Here is a 17,958-nt window from a genome sequence, read left to right as displayed (position 1 = left end):
CTAGATCTATCATGCACTTACTGGCCCATGAGGAAACGGTCAGCTTAGGATGTGTTTTCACATCTTCATAGCACATATTCTGATCTTCCCGATCACTGGGGAAAGCGTCCCTGAAGAGGCCGGGAGTCATCCAGAACAACAGAGAAAAATTGGAAGTTATGTCCTACCCCATCCATCCCCCAGCTCTATTCCCCTGTAAAGGGAATGCCTTCAGGTGAATGTGAAAGATATGCAGGGATGGTTTGATGAAACGGAGTATAATAGGGAGGGGCGACTGGCACTTTTACAAGTAATGCTCAGTCTCTAGGCAATGTCTGTGTCAACAAAAAGCTTTAGGTTGGTTTCAATTTGGTTTTTCTTTTCAATTTTATTTAAAGGTATGACACTGGCATTTGCAGGAACATATTTACTGGTGAACTTTGCTCCAAATATAACTCAGGCAATCTCAGCAAGAACAGTGCAGTATTACTTTGTCGGATGGCAGTTCCTGATCTATGTGGTAAGAATTCTAAATATTTCACTATCCCCAAATCTGTATTATCCAGACCACTGGTACATGCAGATATTAGAGAACATAACCTTTTCCTCACCAGCACTAATATCTTATTAAAATGTAAATGTATTTGACCAACACCAAAGTATTTGAATTACTAAGTCAGCAATAGAAGCACCCTTAGTTTCCCAGATATCCTTTCCTGGAACAATTTCCACATCAATTAATCCAGCAAGTTCCAAAGCAACATGTTTTAGGACAACTCAGAATAAAACAAAACATTCCCTTCCAAGTTGAAGGGACAATACTTGAGGACACATTTTGCTTTACTGAACTTTATTCAAAATAGGGGTTCTCTTCAAAAAAGTCCTCGTTTTTTATGGTTGCATAGTATTCCATGGTAGATATGTGCCACATTTTCTTAATCCAGTCTATCATTGATGGACATTTGGGTTGGTTCCAAGTCTTTGCTATTGTGAATAGTGCCGCAATAAACATATGTGTGCATGTGTCTTTATAGTAGAATGATTTATAATCCTTTGGGTAAATTTCCAGTAATGGGATTGCTTGGTCAAATAGTATTTCTAGTTCTAGATCCTTGAAGAATCGCCACACTGTCTTCCACAATGGTTGAACTAATTTACACTCCCACCAACAGTGTTCCTATTTTTCCACATCCTCTCCAGCATCTATTGTTTCCTGACTTTTTGATGATCACCATTCTAACTGGCGTGAGATGGTATCTCACTGTGGTTTTGATTTGCATTTCTCTAATGACCAGTGATGATGAGCATAAGGGATAGCGTTAGGAGAAATATGTAATGCAGGTGACAGGTTGATGGGTACAGCAAATCACCATGGCATGTGTATACCCACATAACAAAACTGCACATTCGGCACATGTATCCCAAAACATAAAGTATAATAATTTTTAAAAAAACTTGATAGATGTAGACAAACTGCCCTCCAGAATTTCCATATTCATTTATATTCCCATTAGTACTGTCAACCAATACAAAATATTTAAACTTGTATATTTTTCTCTTTTATTATATTTTAAATTTTATATCTTTAATTTTTCCAGTGAAAAAGATTAAAGTGATCTATTAATTTTTTTTAAGTCCTTGTTGAGATCAATGCTACAGATTATCTGAGAGGAGCACACAACAGTACTACAATACCAACAGATGTGTAAAAGAATCAAATGAGGCTGGGCACAGTGGCTCACACCTTTAATCCCAGCACTTTTGGAGGTCGAGGCGGGCAGATCACTTGAGGTCAGGAGTTCGAAACCAGCCTGGCCAACATGGTGAAACCCCCATCCCTACTAAAAATACAAAAATTAGCCGGGAGTGGTAGTACACACCTGTAAACCCAGCTACTTGGGAGGCTGAGGCAGGAGAATCGTTTGAACCTGGGAGGCGGAGGTTGCAGTGAGCCAAGATGGTGCCATTGCACTCCAGCCTGGGCGACAAGAGTGAAACTCTGTCTCAAAAAAATAAAAAGAATGAAGTAGAGAAATATGAAGGCGTTAACTGGGTTATCTCGCTTGATGCAGTGGCTGTATCTGTAGGTATAAAGAGAATATGATCAAAAGGGTTGATATGCAACTTGTCACAGAAGTTGGTACAGATTGGGGAATAATAATATTCTAGGAAGGGTAGGTAATAAAAGAAAGCTGGGATAGTCTAGCTGAGCATTTAACCAAGAACTGGTTTGGTAAAATAGTTGTGAAAACAATAAAAAGAATCAGGCTGGGCATGGTGGCCTACGTCTGTAACCCAACAGTTCGAGAAGCCAAGGTGGGAGAATCGCTTGAGCCCAGGAGTTTGAGACCAGTCTGGCAACATGGCAAGACCTCATCTCTACAAATAATTTTAAAAATTAGCCAGGCAGGGTGGTATGCACCTGCAGTCCCAGCTACTGGGAGTTGAGATGAGAGGATCTTGAGCCCAGGAGGTCAAGGGTGCAGTGAGCCGTGATTGCAGCTGTGCACTCCAGCCTGGGTGACAGAGTGAGACCCTGTCTCAAGACAAAGGAAAAAAAAAAAAGAAAAAGAATCAAAGCACACACTATTAGGATTAGAAGTGACCTCAAAAGCTAACTGGTCTAACATTCTGCCATTAAAACAGATAAAATAGTATGATCCTACTTTATATGCCTAGTATTGAAAAGTGTGACATTGGCATTTACAGGGATGTGTCTACTGATTAAATTTGCTCTAAGTACATGACTGAAGCAGTTCCTAGTGTGTATGACAAGAATTCTATATATCCTACCATTTCTGATATGTACTCTGACCACTGGAACACAAATATCTACAGATCTTTTCACTTTCATTTCCTTTTCTACTCCTTTCTCTTGCTCTACAAAGATACTTAGGTTTCTCTATTTTAAAAAAATTCTCATACACTACACACCCTTTTAATAAACTGCCCAATTTCACTCCTGCCATTTACTACCAAGAATGTCTTCAAATAATCTACTCTTGCTGGTCCTGTCCACTTCCTCAGCTCCCACTGACTCTTCACTCATTCCAATCTGTGGATGGGTCTGTGGGTCAAAGGAGGTAGGGGGATATTGCCAGTAGAGGGAACAGCAGACAGATACAATAGCACTGCATTATGTGGCTGGAGGGGGCTCACTGGTCAGATTTGTTTATTAGGAGGAGCTTGTAGCCACAGTGTTGATGATTAACAGAAAGGAGAGGCAGCCTTGTTAAGAGGCTGCTGACACAGTTCAAGCAAGAGATGATGGAAGCCTGAATTAATGCGATGGGAATGGGAATGTAGAAAAGGACCAAGTTCTAGAGGCTTTACATTCCCAACAGGAAGGGGACTAGGAGTGATGAATGAGGGTGTAGGAGAAGTCTGGAAAAGTAAATCCCTCTCCATGAATTGCCAAAGGAATTGCTTTTTGGTCCTGATTCTTCTCGAACCTTATGCAGCATTTACTCCCTGGCCCATTATCTTCTAGAACCTCTCTCCTCCTTGCTTCCTCCACATGTTTTCCCTGTTTCTCTTCTTCCTCTCTGACTAATCCACGCCAGACTCTTGAGCACCTCCTCTTCCTCTGCCTCACTTCTATTGATGCTGCACACTCTTCCAAGGTCTTCTAAAAGAATCCCATTGCCCACCCACCAGCAACCTTTTTAAAGACGTCTTAATCCAGACCTACCTCTCCTTCCCAGGCACCTCCTGGGCTCCAGATCTATATTCTCATCTGTCCACATATTACTCATCCCTGCCTGGGCATCCCATCGTCTCCTCAATTGTAACATATCAAAAAACAAACTATCTTCTCTCCCAGACTCTCTCTTCTCTTCCATGTCAGCTTCCCATACTGGAAACCTAAACTACACATGACTTCTCCTTCACCCTCATTCCTCACTCCTACCCCTGATCCTTTTGGAAATGTAAAGTCTCTTGAACTTGACCCCTTTTTCACATTTCCATTCCTGTTGCATTAATTCAGGCTTCCACCATCTCTTGTTTGAACTGTGTCAGCAGCCTCTTAACAAGGCTGCCTCCCCTGTTGTTCATCATCAATACTGGTACAAGCTCCTCCTAATAAACAAATCTGACCAGTGAGCCCCCTCCAGCCATATAACGCAGTGCTGTTGTACCTGTCTGCCTCCCCTACCTCCTTTGACCCACAGCCCCATCTCCTTATGACCCCTGAAAACTTACCCTCATGGGCATGGCTCAGATTGGACCTCTTTATCTATTTACCTGCCTGTCTTATTTCAGAAGACCCTGCACTTCTTCAGGACATGAACTTGTACTGGTTGATCAATGAATCAATCAGGCCATCAGTCACAGTGCCCTGCCTATTTAAATCCCTGATCCTCATATGTTATGGCCCCAAAATCCATTTTCATAGGCCTTATTTCTACCCTAGTGCTGTCACTTCCTAGCTCTTCCCTCACCCCTGCCCTCCTTCAGCCTTTAAGATTGGGCTTCCCAAGTCAGATCGCCTTTCTCGGGTCTGTCATACTTTGTGCCAACCCCTCTGCCCCATTTATCTTCCTACTTCTATGCCGCACTCAGTTCTTTAATTATCACAGCTTTTGTCAGTCAATGATAAGCACTAGATCTCTGTGATTTACTTCTGTCTTTTATACTTTACAGAAAATTTCATGATAATCCAGACTTGAAGCCCTACCAACAAATTATTACTCTTCGCCTGCAGGCAAAATAAATTCTTCATCTAGTTAAGAAAAGGGTCACATAGCCTGAAACCAGAAAATTAATGGCATGAGTTAAATCCTTTGTATATTAAAGATGCATCAAGACTTATTTCCTGGAATAAACAGCATTATTTAATGATGCTGTATCTTGTATTGTTTTAACACCAGAGAAAACATTTGAAGAGATCCAAACTACTTTTTATTAAACTGTATATTTCCACAAAAAGTACTGAGATGAGTTGCAGTTTGCCATTTTTCCAAAATCAACTCTTAAAATAAATTTATTCATCCATTTATTCACTCATCCATTAAGTGGTGATTAGACACCAAGTTTAGAGACAGGAATTCCCGTAGCAGGAATTTTACAGTTCTGGGAGAAACCCATATATCTGAAAAATCATATTAAGATAAAGAAAGTATATTTGAAAGTAAATGCCACAGAGAAAAATGTAAATAATTTCAGGTATTTATAACATAGCATAAAATAAACCTTTAATAAAATTACTTTTGAATAACACTGTTGGCATTAGACCCTAAGGGGAATAGATCTATATTATATTCATTTGTAATTTAATCCATTATATAATTGCATCTCTAAAGACTCTAGAAGTGATGTATTTTATACTAAGATTGTGAGCTGAAATTTGGTTTGAATCTGTTAAACACTTAAGTAATATTTAATCCTCAGATATGGCAAATTCTATGCTTTTCTGCAAGCCCTGACTGCAAAGATAATAATTACAGTAATTAAGACTATTCTTTGACATATCATTCATCTAACTCTATGTATTATACCAAGTATAAATAAGAGCACCTGAATTGGCTTTCAGGACTGATCAAATAACTTCTAAAATATTTATAAGCCTGAATACATTTTATATTTCTCACAAAAGGAATTATAATATTGCAGCACCCACTGGCTCACATCAACCCCTTGTTTTGCGTGTTTGCGTGCCCCAGACAGATGTCTGTTTTTCCTTCAAGGCTTACATTAAATGGAAGCCTCACAGGAACAAGGTTCAGTAGCTTTTCCTCTGATCTGGTACAGAAAAGAAAGGAAGGAAGATTTGAGAAGCCCAGTGTATACCAGCCAGAGAAGAATAAAGTGCCCTCCACTCACTCACTGAAACAGCCTCTCCCAGCCTGTCTGCCGCAGACGGACAATCCCGATCCTTGCCAAAACACAAAGAGAAGTGGGATTTTCAAGGTCAAACTAGGTGAGGAAAATTCTGCATAATATGGCCTGTCTGAGAAATTCATCATCTCTGTTAGCATGTTAAAAGCCAGAAGTCCTGTAAGAATGAGAAAGGTTTGATTTTGTTCGTCCTACATGCCCCAGGCTACTTCGACCATGAGGCCCTTTTCTTGGAAGGACCTTTTGTTGAGTAATACCTATGAGCAAACGTGTTCTGCAAAACCCACGTTAGAAAATGCAGCCCTAATTCTCAATTACTTCATGTTCTTTGGCAGGCTTGGTCATGGCTATTTTGCTCACCCAGATTTTCCAAAAGACTATTCAAATGGAAACCTCTTTTGTGAACATAAAATCCTTCACAAAATCATCTGCACATTGCTCATTTTCTCTCAGACAAAAAAATTAAACCAGCAGATGCTGGGGCCAAGCCTGTCATTTGGTGTCATTCTGTACCCTAAACCTGATTATTAAGTCAGCCTTTCTGGCACGGCTGCGACAAAACCCACCATCAGGTATTAGAAACCTAAGGGAGAAAACTGTATGTTTTTATAGGATATCAATATCTATGGCATGATGTTATTTGCTTTATTGTCTGAATGCAAATAGCACTTGTGCATCCACACAAGAGTCCACCTCTTTGGTAGCAGCAGCCACTCTCTGAGTGGCTGAGCCCTACGTCTAGCTCAGATTACATTCTGCTCTTTACCTGCACACTGGCCCTATACATGGGACACTGTTATCCTCTGCATTTAATGGATGGGGAAGTTGAGGCTGGGGAAGGCCCAGGAACTTGTTGAAGGTCACATAAGTACTAAGTGATAAAGCCAAAACTCAAAACCAGTTTGTTCACTTCTGGGGTGCACATGCCAATACGCCTCACTCAATGCCTCTCTGCAGAATTAATAAACCGACCACCAAGGATCAGATCTTTGTCCAAATATGGCCTTAGAGAGAAACTTTGCAGAGCTCATTTCTTTTGGACAGAGAAGCCATATGCTAGGCCATAGGCTATGCGTTTGAGAACTTGGTGAGGCAAGATGAGGTCAAATCGGGCTCAGATATTGGTACTGGCAGTGGGGCATCCAGTGCTAAAATTTTGTCTATCTCTTTTGCCACGCACCCCTTCAGCTGCCAGTGCTCTTTGCATTAGGTTGGTGCAAAAGTAATTGAGGTTTTTCCCATTGAAGGTAGTTATTTTCAGTGGGAAAATTGAAAATTGTCTGTTTTTCCTTCAAGGCTTACATTAAATGGAAGCCTCACAGGTACAAGGCCCAGGAACTTTTTCCTCTGATCTGGTACAGAAAACAAAGGAAGGAAGAATTGCACCAACCCACCAACCTAATAGAAAACCCCTTTGCTATGTAAAGTAACATCTTCACAGCGTCTGGAGATTAGACCAGGGACTCCTATGGGGCCATCATGCTGCCTATCAGGGCTGCATCATTTTGCCCCTCTGAGCCTCAGTTTTCTCACCTGTAAACCGACGACAGCACCTACCTCCTAAGTGATTGTGAGGATTCAATGAATTCGTAACAGGAAGCTCTGGGAACAGTGCACAGGGTGCGGGGGACTCAGTAAGTGCTGTTACTTTTTCTAACCTGTGAGATTGCAATCAATAATGCAGCCCCTTCCTGGGGCACCGCAACCTGCAGAAATCACAGCTTCTTTAATATTGATGTTTTCAGGGAGAAAAAAAAATGTTGCTAGAAAAAAATCGGCATTAATTCATACTGCTTTAATATTTTATTCCTAGGAGCTGTGTGACTTCTTGCCACAAGGCAGAACCAGGGCAACTATAGTTATTCTGTGAATAATGGGAACTCATGTTTTATTTATCTGAAGCCACAGAGATGGAATTTGCCCATACATGAAAAAAGTCATACATGGTTTCTAGACCTGATAACAAATACCTGCAAAAATTAATAATCAGCATGATAATCGATTTACCTAACAGGCTCTGTGTGTTAACGCAGGAAGAGCTTTCTTTTCTCCCGCAACAAACACAGAGGCCCAAACGCTGCTGTGAACTGTCTATAATTGTCTCATGTGAGAAGTGGAAGCCTGTGGTGGAGGGGAGACCAGGCCCAGAGGGATATTTCTGTTAACAATTGGCGAAATGCACAGAAATTAGGACATCCAATGTTTTGATGGCCATTTTAGGGAAGGCAAAGAGATACAAGTTTAATAGCTCTTGTAGCACTACTCAATTAAATTAAAGGTCTGGCAAATAAGTCCCATAAGAAACAGTTAAAATAATTGGTTTAATTTACCAGGAGAAGAAAAGACAAAGGGATGATTTCATCTTCCGTATTAGATGAAAAGGTTTTTTAATGAGGAAGATAAGGGCCTGCTGTTTCCCATGCCCACAAAGGAATAGAGAAAAAAACAAACCCACAAGCAAATCCTTGAATGGAAACAAATTTAAGTTGATTTAGAGAAGGCGTTGTAGGTAGAATGCATTCCTGTAAATAGTGAAGTCCCTAACTCCTGTGGTTAAAAAAAAAGAGAAAAAAAATTAGTGATGGTACTGTCTGCTGGTAGAAAAGTAAACATTCACACTTACGAATTCAGCCCAAGAATACTATCTCGTCAAAAATAATAGCCTGGGCTGGGCGCGGTGTCTCATGCCTATAATCCCAGCACTTTGGGAAGCCAAGGCGGGTGGATCACTTGAGGTCAGGAGTTCAAGACCAACCTGGCCAACATGGCAAAACCCTGTCTCTACTAAAAATACAAAAATTAGCCAGGTATGGTGGCAGGCACCCATAATCCCAGCTACTTGGGAGGCTGAGGCAAGAGAATCACTTGAACCCAAGAGGCAGAGGTTTAAGTGATCTGAGATCGAGCCATTACACTCTAGCCTGGGCAACAGAGTGAGACTCCATCTCCAAAAAAAAAAAAAAACAGTTAAAACAAAAATAAAACTGAGAACTCAAAATTACACTAAAGTTCTTAAGGACAGGAAAATTTTAGACTTTTAGTCAATTAATATTTATTGAACAGTCACTTTTTCAGACATTAGGTCTTTTTTGGTGACTTATTCATAATAAATTTGAGGTGTGATTTACTCATTAATTCCATCAGTACTCATTGAGTGACCAACTGTGTGCCAGGCACCAGATATTGAGTGGCAAAAAGAGTGGGTAAGATTCCTGTCCTAGGGCTGGCATTCCAGTAGGGAAGACAGACAAGAAACACATAAACATATGAACAAGAAATGATGATGGCAAAATGCTCCACCGCGACCTGAAGCTGGGGGTGTGACAGGATAATGAGTGGCTCCGTTAGATCAGAAGAGTCAGAGAAGAACTCTCAGAGAGGTGGCATTTGACCTGTGAGCTGAGTGACTTGGAGGAGCCATTGTGCAAAGATCAGTGAAAGAGCATTCCAGGCAGAGTGAGCAGTTAGTGCAAAGGCCCACAGGCAGGAGCAATCTGAAGATTGGAAAGAACTAGGAAAAAAAAAAAAGAATTTTTAAAAATTGCCATGAGGCTGGCACAGAGTGGACCATCCAGGAGTGAGTGGTACAAAATGAGGTCCAGGGAGTTGCCTAAAACTTTGTGATCCAGAAGGAAGTTTGGATTTTATTCTAAATGTGGTAGGAAACCACAGGAGGTTTCGGCAAAGGAATGAATGGGTCTAGTTTATATTTTTACTACATGCATCATCCTGGAAGAATGTCACAAATATAATACATGGTGGAGAAAAACAAACGAGTGAAAGCAAGTATGAGTCCACTTGTATAAAGTCCAAACATGCAAAAGTAAACTGGGTACCATTTAGGGACACATAGAAATGCAATAAACTATAAAGAAAGTAAATAATAAACACAAATTTTCAGCATAGTGATTCCTGGGGAGGTTGAAGGAGGAGGGGAGTGCAGCTGGAGAGGGGCACATGAGCAACTTCAGAGGTGTCAGTAGGTTCTGTTTGTTAGTTTGAGTAGAGAATCTGTGAGTGCCTGTCATATTACTCTAAATCCCTTTGATGTGTATCATATATGTTCTCCATGAATAAAATATTTCATTATCCAAATTGTGTTCTTAAATGATTCCTCTGGCTGTGGAATGGCTGGATTATAGAGAGGCAAGAGTAAAATCAGAGATGAGTTAGAAGCAAATGCAGCTGTCTAGAGAGGAAGGCAGAGAGTGAGGGAAAGGGAAGGGTTTGGGGTTTGTGCAACAGGGAGTGTGGGAATGCTACTAACTGGAGGGCAAAGGCCCTGGAGGAACAAGCTGGGAAGGTAGAGAATCAAGTGGGAGGTGTTACCCACATTACTGTGGCGTGTCTATTAAACATGCATGTGGAAATGTCCCGTAGATACTTGAGGAAATGAGGCTGAACTCCCAGGGAGGTTAGGACTGGAGATCTAGATTGGGCATCACTGGCGGAGAGGGGTGTTCGAGCTCCGGGTCTGGATGGCCGAGGTGCTTATGCTGCTCTCCTGTGTCGTCCCTAGGAACTTCAGTCACCCTCAACTCTCATATGAGAACTGCAAAAATCAAAATGAGAAGTGTGACATTTTGAAGACTTTGTGTAGAATAACTTACTCTTTTTCATCTTTTTCATTTCTAGATTTTAGAAATATTAATTTTCTGCATTCTCCTATATTTCTACAAAAGAAAAGGAATGAAGCACATGGTGATTCTGCTAACCCTGGTGGCACTTCTAGGTAAAGGCATATTTTGTTTTCTTATTCTTTAATTGAACTGTGCTGAATCATAAATGAGGTTTGAAGGAAAATACTTAAGCATTCTACTCCTTTCTCATTGTTTATACTTTTCAGCTCTGATCTACAGGAAGAAACTGAGTCTAAATTATAAAAATTATATATTGCCTGTCCATTACTGCAATTGGTTAGATATTTAATTCTTTTAAAAATATATTTAAGGATTTTTTGCTTCTTGATAACTTTATTTGCTCCCTGATAATTTGAAGATATTTTGTTAATATGTAATTGAAAATCTTAAAAGAGAAACAAATTAATGATCCCAATTGAAACTCTTGTGTCAGGAATTGGTTAGCAAGACCTATACTATTAATATTTTCTTTAAAAACTTTGTAATATGACTAATAGGAAATGTAGATGTAAGCAGTATGATTTTCTTAAATACCACATTTCTTGCATTCATTGTTTACCAACCCATTTACTTTGTTTTTCCAGAGGCACCTTGTTAGAGATGAAAATAGTGCTTAGATAAGCCCACTATGTATTTTTTAATGTATCTTCACTCCCTTCTTTTCTGCCTCCTTCTGTCTCTCTGTCCCTGCCCCTTTCTCTCTTTCTCTCTCTCTCTTTCCCCCACCCCTACACACACACACTCTCACTCATATATACCAACACTAGGAGATCTCACTAATCATTTAGGAAATTCCCTTTATAAAAATATATTTGTAAATCTTCCTTCATTTCCTCTTTGCCAGTCAGATGGCCCACGCATCGCGTGCTGTTTGCCATGACTTGGAAGGCTGTACTCCTACCCCTGGGGCAGCATGTAGCCTCCATCGTAATGAGCTGCTGGGTTTTCATGTTCCCATCTCATCAACTAGTTCTCTCCTTTGTGCTAGTAAATTTGTGGTTTTGATAGTTACTTAGAGAAACAAATGTACTCTGTGCTATATTCAGGTATGCTGTAGATCAAGAGAACAGAAAGAGAACTTTATATTTGTTTCTTTCCAAATTACCAAATAGGGAAAACAAAAGCAGACATCTAAGAAACAAAATGTACCTTATATAGGAAAATAATGAAAATGAAGACAACTTTAAATAGGAATGTAAGATAACAGAATTAAGATAATGTGTAGCAGTTATAATAAATGTAAATGGAATACGTTTACCTAGTAAAAAAAAAAAAAAAGAAATATTCTCAAATTGGATGTCAGGGAAACTTCCAGATTGATTTTGAAAATGATTCTGAAGTTGGATTCAGCCAATTTGCACTAGTACAGCTGTAAGGGTTATTAAAATAGCAGCCACCATGCTTCCTTCCCCTAAGGTCTCCTCCTCTCAACCCCAACCCTGTCATAAGTACTAAGACAGGAGCCCTCCAGCACCCTCTTCCAGCAGTGCCAGGGCCGGCACCCTTTCTGATTGGCCCTTGCAGATGGCAAAGTGTTTTGGCTACATGCATAAATTTTCATCTAAAACAAAATAAATGAGGTTGAAAGTAAAACAAAGCAGGTCATGATATTACCAAATGAAAATTAAGGCAGAAGATATTAAATGAGACAAAAGGGGTAATTTATCCTGACAAAAAGAGCACAATCCACAAAAATATCATACCCAACATGCAACAGAAAATCTGCAGAAAATGCAAAACTACATTAACAGAAATATAAGGCGTTTAGGCGACTTCTCTCAGCTCATGGAAGATAATTAGACAGAAAACCATATAAAGACAGAGGATCTGAATAATTAATTATGAACTGGTACCTGTAATATTGAACTCTAAAGCCTGAAAACAGAGAATAAACTCTCTTTCAAGTGCCTGTGTAACATTTACAAAAGTTGATCCTATAATTGGCCATGAAGAAATCCTTGATAAATTCCAGGAAGTTGAAACAGTACAGACCACATCCTCAGATCACAGTGAAGTAAAAACAGAAAAATAATAATAAAAATAGAAACCAGTAAAACCCTACCACCTGGAAATGTTAACACTACCCTTAAACTGCAGCTGTGCAAAGTAGAAACCAAGATTTAATTGCAGCATATTTTTAAATTATTATTAAAACACTTAATATTAAACCTAGAGTTTCTGACTAATGCTGTACTCAGAGAAATTGATTGCTTTAAATGTAAGTCAATTAAGCACTCAACTCAAGAAATTAGAAAAAATACTGAAATAAAACTAAGGAAAGCAGAAATAATTAATTAAAATTAATTAAAAAGACAAAAATTAATGAAATAGAATAGAGAAAAGTAATGGATTTATAACTAAACACAACAATGTGTTCTTAAAAGACAATAAAATAGGCCAGGCCTGGTGGCTCACGCCTATAATCCCAGAGCCCTGGAAGGCCGAGGCGGGCGGATCACGAGGTCAGGAGATCGAGACCATCCTATTCTGGCTAACACAGTGAAACCCCGTCTCTACTAAAAAATACAAAAAATTAGCCAGGCGTGGTGGCAGGTGCCTGTAGTCCCAGCTAATGGGGAGGCTGAGGCAGGAGAATGGCGTGAACCCGGGAGGCAGAGCTTGCAGTGAGCTGAGATCGCGCCACTGCACTCCAGCCTGGGTGACAGAGCTAGACTCCGTCTCAAAAAAAAAAAAAGACAGTAAAATAGATCCTCCATCAGAAAAAAAGAAAAACCACAAATACCCCAAAATAGAAACAATAGATATGCATATATATCATTTGAATAAATTGCTTATTTTTTAATGAAAATAACTACGGAGGAAATAAAGGAGTTGTTAAAAAGCTATATCCTAAAAAAGAACCAGGCCTAGAGAGTTCCAAAGGTAATATCTTCAAATCCTTAAGGAATAGATTATTCTGATGTTGTTGCAACTATTTGAGGACATAAGAAGGAAGCTTTTACTTTTAAAAAAACATAATCAGATAAGACTCACCTCCCAAACTGGGAAAAAAATGGGACAAACAAAAAACACTATGAACTGATATCACTGCTAAATATTGATACAAAAATCGAAAAAAAAATCAGCAAATAAACACAGAGCAAATCATACTCAGTGACAAAGTGGTCTTTGTTTTGTTTTGAGACAGAGCCTTGCTCTGTCACCCAGACTGGAATGTAGTGGCACAATCATAGCTCACTGCAGCTTCAAACTCCCAGGCTCAAGCGATCCTCCTACCTCGGCCGCCTGAGTAGCTGAGACTACAGATGCATGGTATCATGCCTGACTAATTTATTTATTTTTTATTATTTTTGTTTTGGAGAGACAGGGTATCCCCATGTTGCCCAGGCTGGTCTCAAACTCCTAGGCTCAAGTGATTCGCCTGCCTCACCTTGACAAAGTGCTAGGATTGCAGGCATGAGCCACCGCACCTGGCCCAAGTGGTCTTAATAAAACTGATTCTTCTTTGTAACACTTACAACAATTTACACTTACATATTCTACGGATATGTTTATATGCTGTTATGAGCCCCTCTTCCTGGCCAGGTTAGCTACATGAGGACATAGAGCATGTCTATTATTTACAGTATACATTCTTTAAGTAGAATTGAGCACAGTGAGCACACAGTAAACATGTGAATTTAATTAACTATGGGAATGAAAGAGGGATTCTTTAAGAAATTCATTAATATAGTTCATCAAGTTTCATATGCACTCCTAATAAAGAACTTGCTGGTGAAATACCAGAAGTGTTCTCATTACAACAAGAAATGAGAACCAGGATGCTCACTCTGCACCGTGTGCTCATCTTGAATATTGCACAATGAGCATTAGTACCCTTTAAAAAAGTGATTATCAAAGTCATGTTGTATCCATGAGAGGTAGCAAAATACATAATATTGCTTGTGTGATTGATAAAGACTGGAATAAAAAAAAGAAAATAGCAAGTGAGGGTAGTCAGAAGAAAGAAACCTGACTTCTGGTGAGTGGCCCCCTTTGCCAGTGGTGGTGATCATTCTTAAAGGACTCCAGGCCTGGTGCGGTGGCTCAATCTGTAATCCCAGCACTTTGGGAGGCCGTGGCAGGTGGGTCACCTAAGGTCAGGAGTTTGAGACCAGCCTGGCCAACATAGTGAAACCCCAGCTCTACTAAAAATACAAAACTTAGCTGGGTGTGGTGGTGGGCACCTGTAATCCCAGCTACTCAGGAGTCTGAGGCAGGAGAATCATTTGAACCCACGAGGCGGAGGTTGCAGTGAGCTGAGATCGCACCATTGCACTCCAGCCTGGGCCACAAGAGTGAAACTCCATCTCAAAAAAAAAAAAAAGAAAGTACTCCAAAGCCTCTGGGACCGTCAGGAAACTAGGAAGGCCAGGAAGTCCTTCTCTATCCATGGAATGCTTTGGTTATCAGAGATAAAGTAATAAATAAAATGTTTATGGCTCTCATAAGGAAACGTTGATGGCAACCTAGGAAAATTTTTTGAAGGAGGTATATTGATGAAAATCTAAGAGGGAATTGAGAGGGCCAAATTTCAAGAACAGGTCAGCACAGGTTAGAAAAAATGGTGTTGTTCTAATGATGAAAGTATATATGGTAATTATTGATAATTAAGAAAATAGAGAAAGATACAAAGAAAAATATGAAAATCTGTGTAACTGAGCACTGTACAACAGAGTGTGGCTGGTACTCTCTGGAAGGCAGTTTGCTAGTATATTTCACAAGCCCTCAAAGTGGCTGTAGTCAGGAATTCCCCTTTAGGTGGTTTTCCTAAGGAAATAGGCAGAGTGATATACAAAGACTTATGTTCGAGAATATTCATCACAGCCACGCTTTTAACACTTAAAAAAAAAATACAATCTAAATATCCAAAAATAGGGAATTGCCAAAATAAATTATATATTCATACAAAAGCATTCTTTATGCTTTTGTATGGATATACAATTCATACAAATCCATGCTTTAGAAGAATACTTAATGGCATAGAAAATACTTTAGGTAAAATCTATTTACTTTAGGTAAATAGGTTCCTAAGTGGTATATACTTGGAAAATAAGCTCCTAAGTAGTATATACCTTATGATTCACATGTTGTAACATATTCATACTTATAGATAGGAAAATAACAATATGTCCCAATGTCAAAAATGATTTGGGGTGAGTGCTGAAACTACAAGTGATTTTAATTTTCCTTTCCAGGCTTTTCCACATTTTCCAAAAATTTTTAAATGAATGTGTTTACTTTTGTAGATTTTTTTTAATGAATTTAAAGTAAATTCATTATCCCAGTGCTAGAGATAACCACTGACAATATCTTGATGTAGTTTCTTCTAGTCTTTTTTTCTGTGTTTACCTAAGTACTTTCTGTTTTTAAGTATAATGTTAGAAGAACACTGCATTACAATTCTGTATTTCCACCTATCCTCATCAACTACCCCCCAAAAATACTTAGAAGTACTCAACACCAGCCTAGAAATAACTTACAGGTTAAAATAGTGATTAATCAGTTGACAATTGCGCATGCTTTGAAAATATAATGATTGGCTACAGAAATTGATAGTTTGTTTAGCTATCAATAACAGAGAATTCTAGTTTTGTTTTTGTCTTTATTTAAGTATAATATAAAATCAGATAGTGGTTAAATCAGATGACCTTTAAAGTCCTTTGTAATTCTGAGGTTCTGAGGCTAATGGAACCGTACGTTCAACTCCTTCTCCATTAATTGTCCCTTTGGGAAACCTGGCTGTTCAGACCACAAGATCATAATCACATTGTGCTCTGATTTCAGGCAGTGTTTAGGAGGGAATCAAGGTCCCTCAAGAGCTAACCTACAAACTTAAACCATCAAGTGACACACAGATCTCTATAGCTATTTAAAGTGCCTAGGTTAGCTAAGATGTGACTATTGGCATAATCAATAGGAAATATGTAAAAGAATCAGGTCAAAAGACATCTTAAGATGGAGAGAGACCTGATTGTAAGGGCCTCTTTGTTGAGAACTGGGGTTTATTTTTAGAATTTATTACCTGATCTCCTGTGTCAATTATGGTTTTTGTTTTTTTTTTAAGACGAAGTCTGGCCTTGCTCTGTCGCCCAGGCTGGAGTGCAGTGGCGCGATCTCGGCTCAGTGCAAGCTCCGCCTCCCGGGTTCACGCTATTCTCCTGATTAGCTGTAGTTGGGACTACAGGCGCCCGCCACCATACCCAGCTAATTTTTTGTATTTTTAGTAGAGACGGGATTTCACCGTGTTAGCCAGGAGGGTCTCAGTCTCCTGACCTGGTGATCCGCCCGCCTCGGCCTCCCAAAGTGCTGGGATTACAGGCGTGAGCCACCGCGCCCGGCCATTTATGATTTTTAACTGAAAGAAAATGCCTAATTTGGAAGTGTGCCCTAGTACCCTTCAAGTTAAAGTATATTTTCAGTTTTTGGAAAACGATATTATGGAAGACTCTTCTTGGCTGGCCACCACTCGCTGTTTTAAATGTATATATATTTCATATATATACATAAAAAATACCTTTTCAAATAAAAGGAGGAAAATTCAGATATATTATGGCCAAGTAGTTCAACAGCAACAAAGGGAGTATTTCTCCTTTGCATTGCCTTTGACTTATAATTTTTTGATTTCATGTAAAAATTATTTTTGAACTTTCAGTGAATTTTAGCTAAATTATGGAATTATTTGCAGCAGTAACTTCAAGAGACATAAGACAGAAAGCATTCTTTTCTTCCTTACAGAAAGATGATGTTGTCGGAAAATGCTCCATTACTCTCATAGTGATATAACCTTATCAAGTTACTTTTTCTTAATGGCTGTTTGGAACCTATGAAAAGTTTGTTCTCATAAGGGATGAGTTCATCTTTAGCATAGAAAATACATAGTTATTGCTTATGTAAACCTTAAATTGATGGTCCACGCTGAGAAATGAATACTCAACTCTGGTCCTCTTTCCAATTATTGTCATTGTCAAAAATATTTTTAGTGAAACTTCTAGGTGTCTCCTAACAAAAAGGCTTATATATAGACTTAGTACAACTCACTTGATCTTAGCCAAAAGGCTGAGAAGCAATGACTTAGTACAACTCTAAGTAAATTCAAGAAGTGAGTTACATTTCACTTTCTAGTCTTCTCATCTATTTGGTTTTTAAATTTTCAGTATAGCTTAATAGTTATTTTTCTCATTAATGTCACGTGGACAATCTGACTTTTCTTATCTCCTCCCTCCATTGTTTTTGCCTTTCCCATCTACTCGTAATTATAACCTCCACAGCATTCTTTCAACAGTTAGGGCTGGAAAAGAAGCATCTTGCTCCAAAGATTAAAAAAAAAAAAAAGCACACAGTCACACAGCAGAACTTTAGCTGATTTAAGCAAATTTGAAATCCAGCACGGCTCGAGCAATGAGGCCACTGCTTACTACTGTCACATTCCTTCCTACACCTCCCACAACCATGTTCATTCTTAAACCATAATTGGTGTATTTGCTACTCTACCACATAA

At 39.1% G+C, this 17,958-nt stretch overlaps 1 protein-coding gene across 4 annotated transcripts in view; it reads left to right on the top strand.

The window, feature by feature from the left end:
* Nucleotides 1-17,958, top strand: part of NIPAL2 (NIPA like domain containing 2) — a 104,311-nt gene that overhangs the window by 69,603 nt on the left and 16,750 nt on the right. For 2 of the 4 annotated variants that reach the window (XR_012416557.1, XM_005563774.5), the window contains exons 5-6: nucleotides 378-499; nucleotides 10,453-10,549. Coding sequence is in view for 3 of the 4 variants with exons in the window: in XM_005563774.5 (XP_005563831.2) it covers nucleotides 378-499; nucleotides 10,453-10,549 (219 nt within the window). In the remaining variant the exon portion in view is untranslated. Of the gene's footprint in view, nucleotides 1-377; nucleotides 500-5,730; nucleotides 5,935-10,452; nucleotides 10,550-17,958 lie in introns of those variants that run through there. The other 2 variants (XM_073999171.1, XM_073999170.1) reach the window with 2 other exon arrangements.

Source organism: Macaca fascicularis, chromosome 8, assembly GCF_037993035.2.
Source record: "Macaca fascicularis isolate 582-1 chromosome 8, T2T-MFA8v1.1".
NCBI lineage: Eukaryota > Metazoa > Chordata > Mammalia > Primates > Cercopithecidae > Macaca > Macaca fascicularis.
The sequence above is the reverse complement of the archived record's forward strand: the minus strand, read 5'-3'. Positions and strand labels throughout refer to the sequence as shown.